This window comes from Mustela erminea, chromosome 16, assembly GCF_009829155.1.
Source record: "Mustela erminea isolate mMusErm1 chromosome 16, mMusErm1.Pri, whole genome shotgun sequence".
Lineage (NCBI taxonomy): Eukaryota > Metazoa > Chordata > Mammalia > Carnivora > Mustelidae > Mustela > Mustela erminea.
This window is the reverse complement of record NC_045629.1, coordinates 7469021-7483758: the sequence shown is the minus strand read 5'-3', so window position 1 is coordinate 7483758 and position 14738 is coordinate 7469021. Positions and strand designations below refer to the sequence as shown.

The following is a 14738-nucleotide window of genomic DNA, read 5'->3' as shown; positions in this document are numbered from 1 at the left end:
AAGTGAGTTTCCAAGATATGACCTTCCTCTCTATTATGTCTTCATAATTTTAGTTTCTTCATCTTTCTCCTCCGTGTTGTGATCAACTTTCTTTTCTTCTCTCTCTCTTTTTTAAGATTTTATTTATTTATGAGAGAGAAAGACAGTGAGAGAGGGAACACAAGCAGGGGGAGCTAGAGAGGGAGAAGCTGGCTTCCCAGTGAGCAGGGAGCCTTATGTGGGGCTGGATCCCAGGACCCTGGGATCATGACCTGAGCCAAAGGCAGACGCTTAGTGACTGAGCCACCCACGCACCCTGTGACCGACTTTCTTAAATATATTTTTCTATTTTGACCTTAATTTTTGTGGCATCCAATCCCCTGTTAAATCTCCCTCCCTCCCTTTTTAAATCAATGACTAAATGTCTTATCTCCATTAAAACTTACTTTTTTTGGTGACACCTAACTTCAGAAATGCAACATCTTCTTGAATATAACACAGGTATATATTATTAAAATTCTCCCTCTGTTTTCTACAGGAGTATGCCATGGTGGTACAGTCAATGCCAGCCCAGAGCCAAAGCTGCCTGTAGCAGCAGGAAACATTCTGACTCAGTAGGCAGAATTTCCCGACAGTGATACAGGCATGGGGCTGCCGTGACACTTGGTTATGAGTAATCCTTGGGACATAACTTTTTTTTCTTTAAAGTTCTCTTGCCATAAATCAATTGTCTTCAGTTACTTAGTGATTCGGAAAATTATAAGGTAAGAAGAGAAGCACTATGTGGGTTTTCCACTGAAGTGGTAGTGTCCTGCCCTTGTATAATTAGGACTCTCTGTGGCCCCAACCACTGTACTTTGGAAGTCAAGAAGTATTGTGCTAAACGAAATAAGTCAGAGAAAGATACCGTATGATTTCACTCACAGGTGGAACTTAAGAAACAAAAAAATTAACAACAACAATAATATTATTATTAATAAAAGATAACTATACTCCTTTTTTGCCTCATCTAGAACACCCTACAGCAGGTATGGGAGGATTACCAATTAATATTTGCCTGCTAACTGTGGGAGATATAATCACAATGAACTTCCAAGTGAAACTTTTTCTGAAGAGGTTTGTCAGCATCTCAGGTGTTAAACTAATTACTACAGAGTTCTTTTCAGAGGGCCTTAAAAAAAAAAAACAAGAACAAAATTTGTCCTTCTTATTGAACTTAACTCACAAATGGTGGGAAGACAAATTTTCTCTTCTGAATACATTAATGTTAAAGTATTGGATACCAGAAGCACAATTCCTTTTTACTAAGATTTTTTTTCTTCTTTTTTAAAAATCCTTTTGGATAAAAATGGACAATGGACAAAAGTCCATTGTCTTTGTAGCTACCTTTTGGGGCCTTGACATTGATTTTTCTCCTTTTAGCATATAACATCTTAAAACAATTGCTTTGATCAGCTGCTCAAGGAATCACATGTCTGGAACAGGTGAGCAGTTAGAAGCCTGTGCTCTTAGAGGTGCACTGATGGTAGAATGATACAAATAATTGCTTTTTGGAGGGGTGTCTGGCTGGCTTAGTCCATAGACAATGAGACTCTTAATTTCCAGGTTTAAAAAAAATGATTTCGTGGGAACAACTTTCTTGTCTAAGCTCTGACCATGTTTATTACTGAAGAAGAATGCACTGACACATACGTATAAGTCTCTATCGATAGAGGGATTTGACCTCTTGTCAGTGTGGCTTTAATGTTTTCTCTCTCATGTCTGTCACTTAGGAAGAGTGATTGGCCCAGGGGATACCCTGTTTCCCACTTGCACTCCTTGTCCTAAATGAAAGGAAGCAAAAGTCCTGATGGAGAAAAAAAATTCTGCTGGAGATGGGTGCGGGGGTGTTAATTTATTTTGTAGTAAATTAGTGGCCCATGTTGGGGCAGTTCGGGCTGAATGCACAGGGAAAACACTATTAAGAACGTTGGCTTCAAGCCTATGAAATTATAGCCTACTTTCTAAATCACTATCAGAAGCTATTGAATTAGTAATAAAACCAGTATAAAACAAAACAAAACAAAACAAAACCCTAGGTTCAAATCACCACTCAGATGATTTCACACATGTAACCAACACTATTTCCAAGCCTGTTTTCTCATCTCTAAAACAGGTCTAATGACACCGCGGCTACTGACCCAGTGAAATTGCTCAAGGACCCAAATGAAAGAACAATTGAAGAACCACAACAATAAATGTAGGCAATACTGTGCTGGTATCATCAGTCTAACAGCTTTTGTTTTCTTTTAACTGTTTATTTTGAGATAATTAGAGATTCATAGTAAGTTCCAAAAGAGAACGTGCAAAGTGTTCCCAGGCACCTAGTGCTCAGTTTTTCTAATAGAAGCTGCATGGCTTTTGTAGAGTATCAGACCCAGGACACTGACATTGGTACAATTCATAGAGCTTGTTTAGATTTCCCAAGTTTTACAAGCACTCGTGTGTGTGTGTGTGTGTGTGTGTGTGTGTGTGTGTGTAATTCTAAGGAATTTTCTCACATCTCTACGTTTGTGTAGCCATCACTGAAATCAAGATAAAGGACTATCCCACCACCACAAAGTTCCCCATTCTACCCCTGTGTAGTAACATCCACCACCTTCTCTGTATCCTAATCTTTGGCAACACAAATCTGTTTTCAATTTCTATAATTTTATATCAAGAATGTTATATAAATGGAATCACACAGTATTTGACTTTCACTCTGTATCATTCCCTTGAGATTTATCCAAGGGACATGTATCAATATTTCATTTCTTCTGTATATCAACAGTTGATTCTTTTTTGTTGTTTCATAGTATTTCATAGTATGGATGCACCACAGTCCTTCATTCGTCCCTTGAAGGACTTTTGGGTTGTTTCTGTTTTGGTTGTTGTGAAGGAAGATGCTGTGAATGTTGGTGTACAGATTTTGTGTGAATGTGGGTTCTCATTTCTCTGGGCTAAATGCCCAATTGTGAAGTGGCTGGGCCCTAGGATCCTTGCATGTTTGGTTTTGTAAGACACTGCCAAATTGTTTCCCTGACAGGTTGTACCATTGTGCATTCTTACTAGGAATGTATGGGTGATCTAGTTTCTCTATATCCTTGCCAGCACTAGGTTTTTGTCAAATTTGTTTTTTTAAGTGGAGCCCAATGCAGTGTTTGAACTCATGACCTTGAGATCAAGACCTGAGCTGGGATAAAGAGTCAGATGCTTAACCAACTGAGCCACCAAAGCACCACTCACTGGTTTTCATTTTAGCTATTCTGATAGGTGTGTAGTGATGCTTTATTGGGCTTTTACTTTGTGTTTTCCTAATGGCTTTGATGCTGACTATATTTTCATGTATTTATTTGCCATCTGTATATGCTCTTGGATGGAATACTTGTTCATTTTCTTTGCCCATATTCTAGTTGGATTTTTTGTTATTTTATTCTTGAGTTTTGTGATTCTTGATATATTCTAAATATAAGGCCTTTGTCAGATAAGGGTTTGTAACTATTTTCTCAAAGTCTGTAGTTTGTCTTTTTAATTCTCTTAACAGGGTTCTTGGCAAAGCAAAAGTTTATTTTTGATGTTTTGAGGTTCAATTTACTAATTTTTCCTATATAGACTATACTTTTGGTGTCTAAGAACTCTGCTTAGCTTTAGCTCACAAAGATTAAAAATTTTTTTCCTAAAAGTTTTATAATTTTACTTACAGTTGTACATTTTATAAGTCCATGATGCATTTTGAGCTAATATTTATATAATGTGTGAGGCTTAGGTGGAGGATTTTTATCACTGGCTTCTGGACATTTAGACACATTCTAGCTCATGCTCTCCCTGTCTACTTTCTAGACATTATTTCACTTCTCTCTTAAATTTCATCTCTCTCACTCTTTCATTAGGCCATTTTCAGTTGTTTTACTCCGTATCAGTCATATATCATCTCTATTTCTTATTGCTTTCCTGATCAAAACAATGTAATCACATAGATATAATCTACTATTGACATGAGTCATGCCGATAATATGATAATTTGATAATATGTTGATATGTTTGTCTTTCCCAATATATTATAAGTCTGCAAAGAGGAAGGAGGATATCTTCCTCTTTCTCGAAACCTAGCCCAGGTTTTGCAAATAGTAAGGACGCTGTGCTTTTTGTAGAATAAAAATGAATTGAGTTCTACCATCCTTATATATGTAGAAGAGGAACATGTTCACCTATATGTGTATCTATATCAGATGCAACATAAAAAGATTTTTTTGAGGAGGCAAAATTGAGTGGCGAGGTCAGTAGCAACCCAAATCGATCACTCCTGACTGCTCGAACCTGCTGTTGTACAGGCTGGAACCTGTTTACTTAGGTGAGTGAGGTCAAGATCACAGGTTGGATTGCCCGGTGCTGGTAGTGCATTTAATTCCAGGATGGTGTGGAAAGATATACCGCTGATTCTTAAAACTTTCCCGGTGTATTTGCCCATGATTCTGTCTAAAGCATACCCCTCAATACAGTTAGAACTTTGAAATGATATGTGTGTACACATAATATATATATATATGCACACATAAAGCATACCTATGTTGTTTTTGCTCTCTGTTTCCTCAGAGTAGCTTTAAATTCCACCTTTCAGAAATCTCTTTTGCATGGGTTCCATACATTTAGGTGTAGATGCCTGTTAATTAAGGACTTCCAGCCAGTGTATCCATTTCATTGTAGTTTCCTAAAGACCTAGTGCTCAGGTGATAATAGGAGCTGTGGATTATCGCATATTATTTGTTCACATCTGTCTGAAAGCTCAAAACTGAAGGTCAGTACCTTTCTACATTTTTCTTCTTCCTGTACCAATTGGTTAAAATAAGATGTCTGACAATAAATCATGATTATTATCAGGATATGAGCCATGGCACAAGGACAGATCAATTTTTTTTTTTTTTTTGGTCTTAAAGTATTTAGATAGGTTTGCTGTAGTATGATTGCAGTGTATAATTCTGAGGTCTGATTATTGGTAGGCATTAACACATGCCCATCCCCCTCCACTCTGAATAACCTTTTAGAGATGATTCTATTCATAGTTAAGAGGATTTACAGACTTAAACTGCAAAGATACTACACTGAGCAGGGACATTGTCACTCTTCAGGGAAATAATGTTATCTATTGGTAGAAATTCATGCTTAGAAAATTCACCACAGGAAACTATGAATTTAGGAAAAGCATCCCTTAGCTTCTTAATGTTCTTATGTTCTTATATTATTTTATCAGTTTTTCCCTTGAGCAATTTTTGTAGAAAGCAATCTATAATTTTTCTTTCATTACTATAAGGGATATAATTTTTATTTCAGAGAAAAACATCTGAGCCACAATAGCTGCAGAACATCAATAGTCAGAAAAATCCATGACTATGTCTCCTGCTTTTTAAAACATTACCTCCTGAAGCAAGCAAGCAAACAAACAAACAATACATAAGCATTTGTCTGGACAAGAGAAACCGTTTAGGTTGGAGAAAACTGGACAGAACTGATAATTATTATCAAGGTTCTAGTTTTTCTCTTGGGGTTGGCTTGAAAATATTTTGATAAATCCTCAATAAGACAGAGGAACAATACTATGAAAGCTTACTTATGGTTTTATATTCTTTTTGCATAAACCTTTTCTTTGTCAAGTAAGGGTCATGGATTGTGGAAATCATCTTACCTTGACCTTGGTGCTGCCTTCATTTTCCACGGTTTGGTGAATGTTTGCTTTATATCCCTCAGCCCTAGGCAGGGGCAGGAATTGCTTCCACGCAGATGGCCTGGAGAAATGTTTCTGGAGGCACTCTTGGTTGTCTTGGGAAGGGCTGGGCATGTTTTTACAATAAAGTTCCAAATGAATCCTGCAGCCTGATTTTAACAACACTGGCCCCAGTCCACTCTATTTCTCTTCGTTCGGCTGATTCTGGGCCATCTGTCAGTCAGTTGGGGACCTCCCTGGAAAGTTACACTATCTGAAGCAAAAGGATTATCTGTTTTGTGGATCAGCAGTTTATCTGCTAGTGTTCTATTCCAGGTAGAGCCTCCTATTTTTCAAAGTCTAGGTATGTTATGACTGCCCCCTACAGGCAGCAATGAGCTCTTAATTCAAACTTAATCCTAAATCAAAATTGAAAGAAATGATAGACGAGATATATTGTTTAAAATATAATAACAAAGGGAATAGATCGTTTTGTAAAATTCTGAATTAGTCATCATGTTGTGACATGACTAATGTGACAGGGACTAGTACCTGGGCTATGCAATACAGAGGCAGGTGGTCCGCTTAATCTATTCAGGTTTTTTGAAAGGTCATTTCAGCAGCAGTCAGCTTTGTGGCTAGAAATGTGTGCTAAACTCATACCCAAACTGAAGACCAGGATTATTACACCTTAATTGATATCATGTAGGATTAAATTGATTTTTCTAATGAAGTAATTAATCATCTAGTGATTAAGCCAAGAGTTGTCTTCTAACATGGTACTTCACATTTGTAAAGTGCCTTATAAATAAAGATTATTAAACAGAATGCAAAAAAGTAGAACATAATACCTTTCTCTCAAGGGATACCTAATTCTCAGGTAGGCCTTGCTGGGTCACAGAGGTGAAGACGTAGATGTGTATTACTGGGGGTTATGAACTGGAAACCTTTCCTTTTGTAAAATGACCCCAAGCCTCCAGAATTGGTATACAAAACAGACACAATCCCTATCAACATCTCACCTTCCTTTTTTATTTTCTTTCAGCTTCTTCTTTTTTTTTTTTTTTTTTGCAGAAATTGATAGGTTGATTTTAAAATTCACCTATGAGATTGGAAGGAACCCAGAATATCCAGATGTGTTCCTTCATCTTTTCCTCCATTCTTCCCTTCTCTCCTCGCTCTTTCTCCCCCTGGTCTCTTTTCCATTTCTCCTTTTTTTCCCCTCCTCTTCCATCACCCCTCCTGTTTCCCCCTCCCTCCTCCTCTCTCCCTCCTCCCCCCTCCAGCCCTCTCTCTGCCAGCCTCCCCCTCCTCCTCTCCCCAGGTTATCTGCTGAATTCCACACACGCCTGCACAGATGGGATCAATCCAAGGCTGCCTTGCCTTCAGCTTATCTCTGCTCCAAATGATTGATTTTCTCTCTTTAAGAGTAATTTGCTGGTGAATTCCATGTATTGCAAAAACCCCTGTGAAATCTAATTCAATCCGATCGGCAGCTGGCACTTTTGGGAAAGAATACTAGAGAGCTGTCAATTTCAAAAAAAATCTCATAAAAAGAAGAACAAAGTTGGAAGATTCGTGTTTCTCAATTTTAAAAGTTTTTAAAACTTTTAAAATTTATTATAACTTAATACAACTTATTAAAACTTATTATAAATTCACAGTAATTAATATTGTGGTACTGACATAAAGGTAGACATATAGATAACAGAATAGAACCAAGAATCTGTGAATAAATCCATATATTTATGATCAATTGATTTTTGAGAAGTTGCCAACATAATTCAACAGAGGAAGGAATTGTCTTTTCAACAAATGGTGCTGGAAAAAGGGATAACTAGAGGTGGAAAAATTAAGTTGAATTTCTACCTCACACCACATAAAAAACGAACTCAAAATGAATTTAGCCTTATATGTGAGAGATGAAACTACAAAACTATTAGAAGAAAATGTAGGGGTAAATCTTTGTGACCCTGATTTAGGCAAGGCCTTCTTACATACAACAACGAAAGCATGAGGGACAAAAGAAAAACACAGGTAAACTGGACTTCAGCAAAATGAAAAACATTGATTTTCAAAAAACCTGATCAAGAAAGTGAAAAGATAACCCCAAAACAGAAGAAAATATTGTAAATCACATATACATAGTTAAAGAATTATATCCAGAATATGTAAAGAGTTCTTACAACTAACAAAATAAAACAAAATTTAACTGAAAATTAATGATGTGTTTAAATAGACATTTCTCCAAAGAAGATATACCAATGATCAATAAAGCCACTCTGCAAACTAGATGATTTGTGTTTCTCTTTTTCTTTAATGATGTCACGTAGGTCCACCAGCATTTTTCTCTTGCTCCAGCTTTCATTTTTGCACCATCTATTGTGGTATCAAACCATGGAGGAAATCTTTCAAAAATTGCTAAGTTCTCTCTAGCACTTTCTCCATGTTTGCAAAAATTCTTGTGTTTGGAAACTTCTTTCTAGTTAACAATCATTTATATGAAAATTCTTCATCTTCTTAAATTTAATTTGATAACTTTATCTAGATCTGATAATAAAGCAATGCAAACTCAGTTCTTGAGAGATCCTAGTAAAAATTATTTTTTCATATTTGAGGGGTGTGTGTGTATGTATAGTGGCACAGTAGCATTGATCAGCCTTCCCTGGCATTCTGTGTAAACCAAGTTTCTGGGGACTACAGTGAGAGGAATCAACATGAAAAAAGAATTTTACTATCTGTCAAAGTTGAGTAAAGTACTTATTGGCATATATGTATTTATTTTGCATTATCTCAAGTAAAAGGACATCTCCTAAAGGGTTAGTGTAACAGGCAGGACCGAGGGACTTGTGACTAGGAAGCAAAAACAGCTCAAAGTGGGGTCAAAAGAGGGAGGTTAACGGACTATTAATCTCGATGACTTTAACTTGGTTGCTACTCATGAGAGTGGCAGAAAGCTGGTGGATTGACAGCCGATTGAGTAAGTGTTAATGGAGATGAACAGACAAATCCTAAGCCTGGAGGAGCCCAACCAACACTCTTCCTTCATGCAAATGAGGCTGATGGTATGCAGGTCCAGGGAGGGAATTCCTTACAGGGGCCCATCTCAGACAGGAAGATCAAGACAAGGGAGCTCTCCAAGATTGCCCAACTTGTCATAGCTCACATTGTGGATCACACTCGCTCTACTGGTAGGATAGGCAGACTTCGGTCTATGTCATGGATCCAGTTACCTTGTTTTTCCTTCATCACTGTGTGTTGGAAGTATTTGTGGTAGAAGTATCACTTAACCATGGATTTATAGCTTTGAGGGCCCACGCATGGACCAGACTGAAAGGAGTACAAATCACCAACTGACCCTTGACTCTCAGCTGGATACAGTGACTAGAAAAGATTCTGGTTTGTTTTCCTTTAGAATCAGTGATTACATTTTTAAAAAAGGTTTTGTTTATTTGAGAGAGAGAGAGAGAGCACTGGACAAAGGGGGAGAAAAAGAGAGAGCGAGCGCATCAACAGGGGGAGCAGCAGGCAGAAGAGAAGGCTCTCCACTGAGCAGGGAGCCCACTGCTGGGCTCCATCTGTCCTGACCTGAGCTGAAGGCAGACGTTTAACAATTGACCCACCCAGGCACCCTGAGTGAATACATTTTAAATGTCATTTAGAATATGTTCAGTGGGAACATTTCTGCAAGTATATATATGGAAAATAGGGGATTGTGCTTGTGCGTGTATGTGTGAGCAGGGGGCTGAGAAGAGGTGGCATGGAGTGGACTTCTTTTTTTTTTTTTTTTTTTTCTTGTCCACTATTTAGTTCTAAGAGCACAACTCTAGTTTTCTTCGGGAAAATACATCTATCCCATCCTCAATCCCTGTGATTTGCATAGGGTTCACCGTGCATCCAGCTGCCGGTCTGCCACAATCTGGCAAGTTAGTGAATTCCATCCTGCCCACACACAATAACTGCTCAAGGTCAAGCATGTGAATTGTTCAATTAGGCTCAGCCCTAGAACTTTTGCTAAAACTATCAGAAAAGCAGTACTGCTTGTTTTCCCCTGGGGTGACTAACTAGTAGAAATAAGTCTGTTGCTATTACTTTGCCAATATTTGCACAGAACCTGCTTAAGGATGAAATCAGTTCACTGAGAACCAGAATAGAGAGGCAGACAGAGAGAAAGACAGAGTCCTAACATCATTTGAGCAGTTCACTGTCCCTGAATCCTAGACCCTTCAATTACATGATCCAATAACTTCCTTAAAAATAAAAAAAATCTTATTTTGAGAATATTATTACCCTTTGCTTAAGTTAGCTTGATCTGTTTTTTTTCAACCTGCAGGACAGATGAAGGGCTCTTTGGAGTGCTACATGTGAGCTATTATTATTTGGCTCCTGTGACTTGATAGTTATTTATTGTTACATAACAGGTGAGTTATTTATTGTTGCATAACAAGTGTTCCACAACTTAGCCATTTAAGATAACTTTTACTGTCTGACGGTAACAGGAGTTGGTTTCAGTTTTGTTGCATCCTTGGGCTCAAGGTCTCTGCTGAGTCAAGGTGTCATCTGGGCTGTAGTCATCTCAAGGCTCCACTGGGGAAGGCTCCACTTCTAGGCTCCCTCACACGGCTGTTGACAAGAATTAGTTCCTTGAATTCAAGTGAACTAAGGGCACCAATTCCTTGTTGGTTGCTGACTGGAGTCCACGCTCAGCTCCTGGCACATCAGGCTCTGCACGGGGCAGTTTACCACCTGGCAGCTTACTTCATTGGTGCAAGTAAGTGAGAACAACCCAACAGAAGGCAAGCAAGATGGAAGTCACAGTCTTTCATAACCTGATGTCAGAAGGAACATCCCCTTCCCTTTGCTGTATTCTGTTTTTTAGAAGAAAGTCAGTAGGTCTCACCCGTTCTCAAGCAGAAAGGATTGCAAAAGGGCAGGAATCACTGGGAGGCAGGATTACTTGAGCCACTTCAGAAGCTATTTTTAAATTTTCCCATTATGGGAGATTGTCATTATGGGGCCAATAGAGCAATAAAATAAAATTGACCTACTTGGAAAATCCTGAAGCTCAGTTATCATAAGAATTTAGGCACTGGTATCACAAATACGTGAAATCCTGTGTGACTGACATTAGGTCTGCTTTGGTAATACTAACACAGAGGCTATTGGGATAGTTAGTTAGAGGACTTTGTAAAGGCGTCATGGTATCAATAGTCAGAGTTACTGTTAGGCCAGAGTAGGTCAGCTTCCCCCAAATGGCTATTGTGTGAAAGACAATGGAAAAGCTGATTCTTTCATTAAACTAATAGTTTATTTAGTGAGCTGCAAAAACTTCTTGAAGTCTTCCCCCAAATGAAGGCAGGCTGGTAGCATAATGTTCACGAGGGGCAGTAAGTGTTTCATGTTAAATCATCTTTTAGAATAGGATTTGCTTTGACTGGAACTCCTCTATCTCTATGGGCAAATGTAAGTTTAACCCACATTTGGAAAGAAAAGATCGGAAATGATGATGTTCATAACATTTACTATGTTTTAGACTAAAGATATACCTTTGAAATTTTATATTTTTTCTATTTCTGATGACTTCTAAGTAGTATATTTTCTCCAAACATATAACATGATCCTATTCTAGTGGGAAAAAAAGTTAAATATATGGGGTATTGACTTAATTTAAAGAACACATTAATTATTACCATTATTTTTCTCCTGTCAATGTAGTTTTATCTTATTTCCCTTGTGTCACTTCTAAGTAGCAAATCTGGGGCTCAATTGTCAAGAAATTACAAAGGAGCTCAAAGGATATCTTTCATATGCTATAACTGATAATCAGGCAATTTGAGGTCACCGACAGATGTATCAATGAGATAATGTGAGGGACGTATCATGAGGGGGTGCCTGCCTCTTCTCCCTAATGCCGGATAGACCCCCCTGGTGATGCTTGGAGAAGGCCATCCCAGGTGACCTGAGCACCATCTTCTCTCCTCTCAGTGCATTGTTCCTGATTTTTTTTTTTTTCATGCCTTTGTGCCTCTCTGAACAGCGAAGCACTCATGGAATCTGCTGAAACCTGAGGCATAATGACAGGTCTGGGGCTGGAGTGGTGCAGAGAAGATGCCACGCACAGCAGACCTGGTCACCAGCTTGGCTCAGTGATGCAGAGGGACATGTTCTGCATCATGCCAGGAAGTGAACAGCTTCATCTTAAAAATGACAGCATTTTCAGGTGGATAAAGAGTGGAAGGAAGGAAAGGGACTCATTCAGAATCTATGAATCCTTCTTTCTCTCTTTTGCCTGGAATGTGCTTTGCCTGTCTTGCCTAAGATGGGCACAAGCGTCAGTGGTAAGATGGAGTGCTGGACTTCTCTCTCCTCTCTGTGAGCTGCAGCATCAGCCTCCATTTCCAGGTGCGTGGAGCAGTTTGAGATGTATCTCTGTCATTGCACTTACTGAAACCATCTGTCTGCATCTGTGCTCCTCAACTTGACTCTGAGCAACTCTGAAGAACACAGACCCCTACCCCCAACACTGGAGTGCCTGGCAAATTTTGAAGATGTGTCTCCAATGGGATGAGAGAGAGAGGAATGAAACATGCTTGCTCTTGTGTTTTGTCTGTTCACAGGAATTTTAGTCTCTGTTGCCAATGATGTTTAATCATATTTTGTTTTGGTGGTGGGATTGAGCGGCTTCATTGGTATTGTGTATTACCACCTTGAGCTCCCATAACAAAATACCATAGACTGTGTGGCTTAATCAACAGAAGTATATTTCTCATCCTTTTGGAGGCTAGATGTCTGAGAACAGGATGCTGCCATGGTTGGGTTCTGGTGAGAGCCCTTTCTCTGGCTTGGAGACAGCTACCTTCTCGTTGTGTCCTCAGATGGCTTTCTTTGTGTCTGATGTCTCTTCTTATGGAGACACTGATCCCATGATGAAAGCATCCATATGACCTCATCGAACCCTAATTACCTCCTGAAGCCTCCATTTCCAAATACCATCACTTGAGGTTTACGACTTCAACACATGGATTTTGAGGAAAACACAAACATTCAGTTCCTAATGTTAAAAGATAAACTGAGGCACATAAATATTTTCAAGAGCTTATTTGAGTTACTATCAATTTGTACCAGGCAGCACCAAACTGAAAGTGCTTGACAGGAGCTTGTGAAAAGGCTTGTAGAGAACAGATGTGGAAGCAGAGCAAAGAAATGATTTGATGGGCTACAACTTAGGCAGTTGACTATGTTGAGGAAATCTAGGTGGCTGTGATTGTTTAATGTCATTTTCTATGGTATAAGTGCATTTGTAGGAATTGACTCTGGGTCACATGGTCTACCAAGGCATTAGAGGAAGCTCAGTCTAATGGTCTCCTAAGTTAATTACTTTAACAGTACCCCCTTTTGGCCATCTTCTTGTACATGATGGATTGACCACAAAAATAGTATTAGTGTCACCCTCAATCACTATCAGGGTTAAGTTGTTTTGCTGTGAAACTCGTAGGTTATGATGTCAGATTGTGAAAGGTTTTTACTATTCATCTCCTTGTTTGTCTTGTTTCTCATTTTCCCAGCTCAGGAGAGACCATCTGATATATATGCACATATTTAAGACTTTATTTATTTACTTATTTATTTGACAGAGAGAGAGAGCACATAAATAGGTAGAGTGGCATGCAGAGGGAGAGGGAAAAGCGGACTCCCCACTGAGCAGAGAGCCTGATGTTGTACTTGATCCCAGGACCCTGAGAGCATGACCTGAGTCAAAGCCAGAGGGTTACCCAACTGAGATACCCAGGTGCCCTCTTATTTAAGATTCTTGAAAGATACCACTTTTAAGTAGATGTAACATAAAACATAATTGTTGTTGAAAAGTGCATTTACAAACTTTTACTTACATCTATTCAATGCACTCATTCTAAACAATGATGTCGAGATTACTCCTGAAAATTTCACACGGTATCAAACAGCTATCCATCACCTCAACTTATTTTTCTTGCTGAAATATTTTGCAAAAGCCATAATATCAGCTTATTTGACTAGTAAACCTAGGTAGAACTGAAATTGTATATGTCTGCATTATATTTAATGTTGATAACTCTGAAGACATGAATGTTTTCATTAAACCAACCAAACTTAGACTAGCTTTTAAATACCCAGATTATGCAAGATCATGTGAACTTGAAAAACATTTGGGTTATTTTCTATATTTCTGAGAGAATACTTAATTTATGTAAATACGTTATTTTTTTTAAGCCAATTAAACAGAGTTCTACAAATTAATTTTGCCAATACCATCTGGAGATAGAAAAGTCACACATTTATAGCACATATATAGACATAAATAAATGTAGAGCAGACACTTTTTAAATTTTATACATGAGACAAGTGTTATAATACAAAACTCACTAGTTTTTAAAAGAACTGTTGGATCCAAATTGCGTTTCTTTTTTTTTTTTTTTTCAAATTGCGTTTCTTGCAGTTGGAATAAATTAAGATTACTCGTTCTGTTGCCTAAAGATTATTACTAATATTTATGGAGACAATGTACGATTTTTTTCATTTAAAAATATTTTATTTATTTTTAAAATTTCTTTTCAGCATTCCAGAATTCATTGTTTATGCACCACACCCAGGGCTCCATGCAATACGTGCCCTCCAAATACCCACCAGCAGGCTCATCCAACCTTCCACCCTCTCACCCCTCCAAAACCCTCAGATTGTTTTTCAGAGTCCACAGTCTCTCATGGTTCGTCTCCCCCTCCAATTTCTCCCAACTCCTTTCTCCTCTCCATTTCCTTGTGTCTCCCGTGTTATTCCTTATGTTTCATTGGTTTTTTAAGGAAATTTCTGAGAGGCCATTTCTAATTCACTTTGTCTCTTAGAAGCTTCTGCATATCAATCAAAAGATGTATCCCATTTTTGGGGGGGAGATTTGGTATTGGAATGCCTTTTTCTCTATGGCATCTTATAAATGGATAATCTTATCTAGATTAGAAGTTCCCCATTGTGGTCAATGTAATTCAAGATTATCTTTGATAAGTTTCAT

At 38.2% G+C, this 14738-nt stretch overlaps 1 protein-coding gene across 2 annotated transcripts in view; it reads right to left on the bottom strand.

Annotated features, from left to right (window-relative positions):
• RGS20 (regulator of G protein signaling 20) overlaps positions 1 to 5881 on the bottom strand; it is a 75482-nt gene extending 69601 nt beyond the window's left edge. The window contains exon 1 of one of the 2 annotated variants that reach the window (XM_032316079.1): positions 5683 to 5881. In XM_032316079.1, coding sequence (XP_032171970.1) covers positions 5683 to 5833 — 151 coding nt within the window. In that variant the 5' untranslated portion in view covers positions 5834 to 5881. Of the gene's footprint in view, positions 1 to 5680 lie in introns of both variants that reach the window. The other variant, XM_032316074.1, reaches the window with a different exon arrangement.
• Positions 5882 to 14738: the final 8857 nt, after the last annotated feature.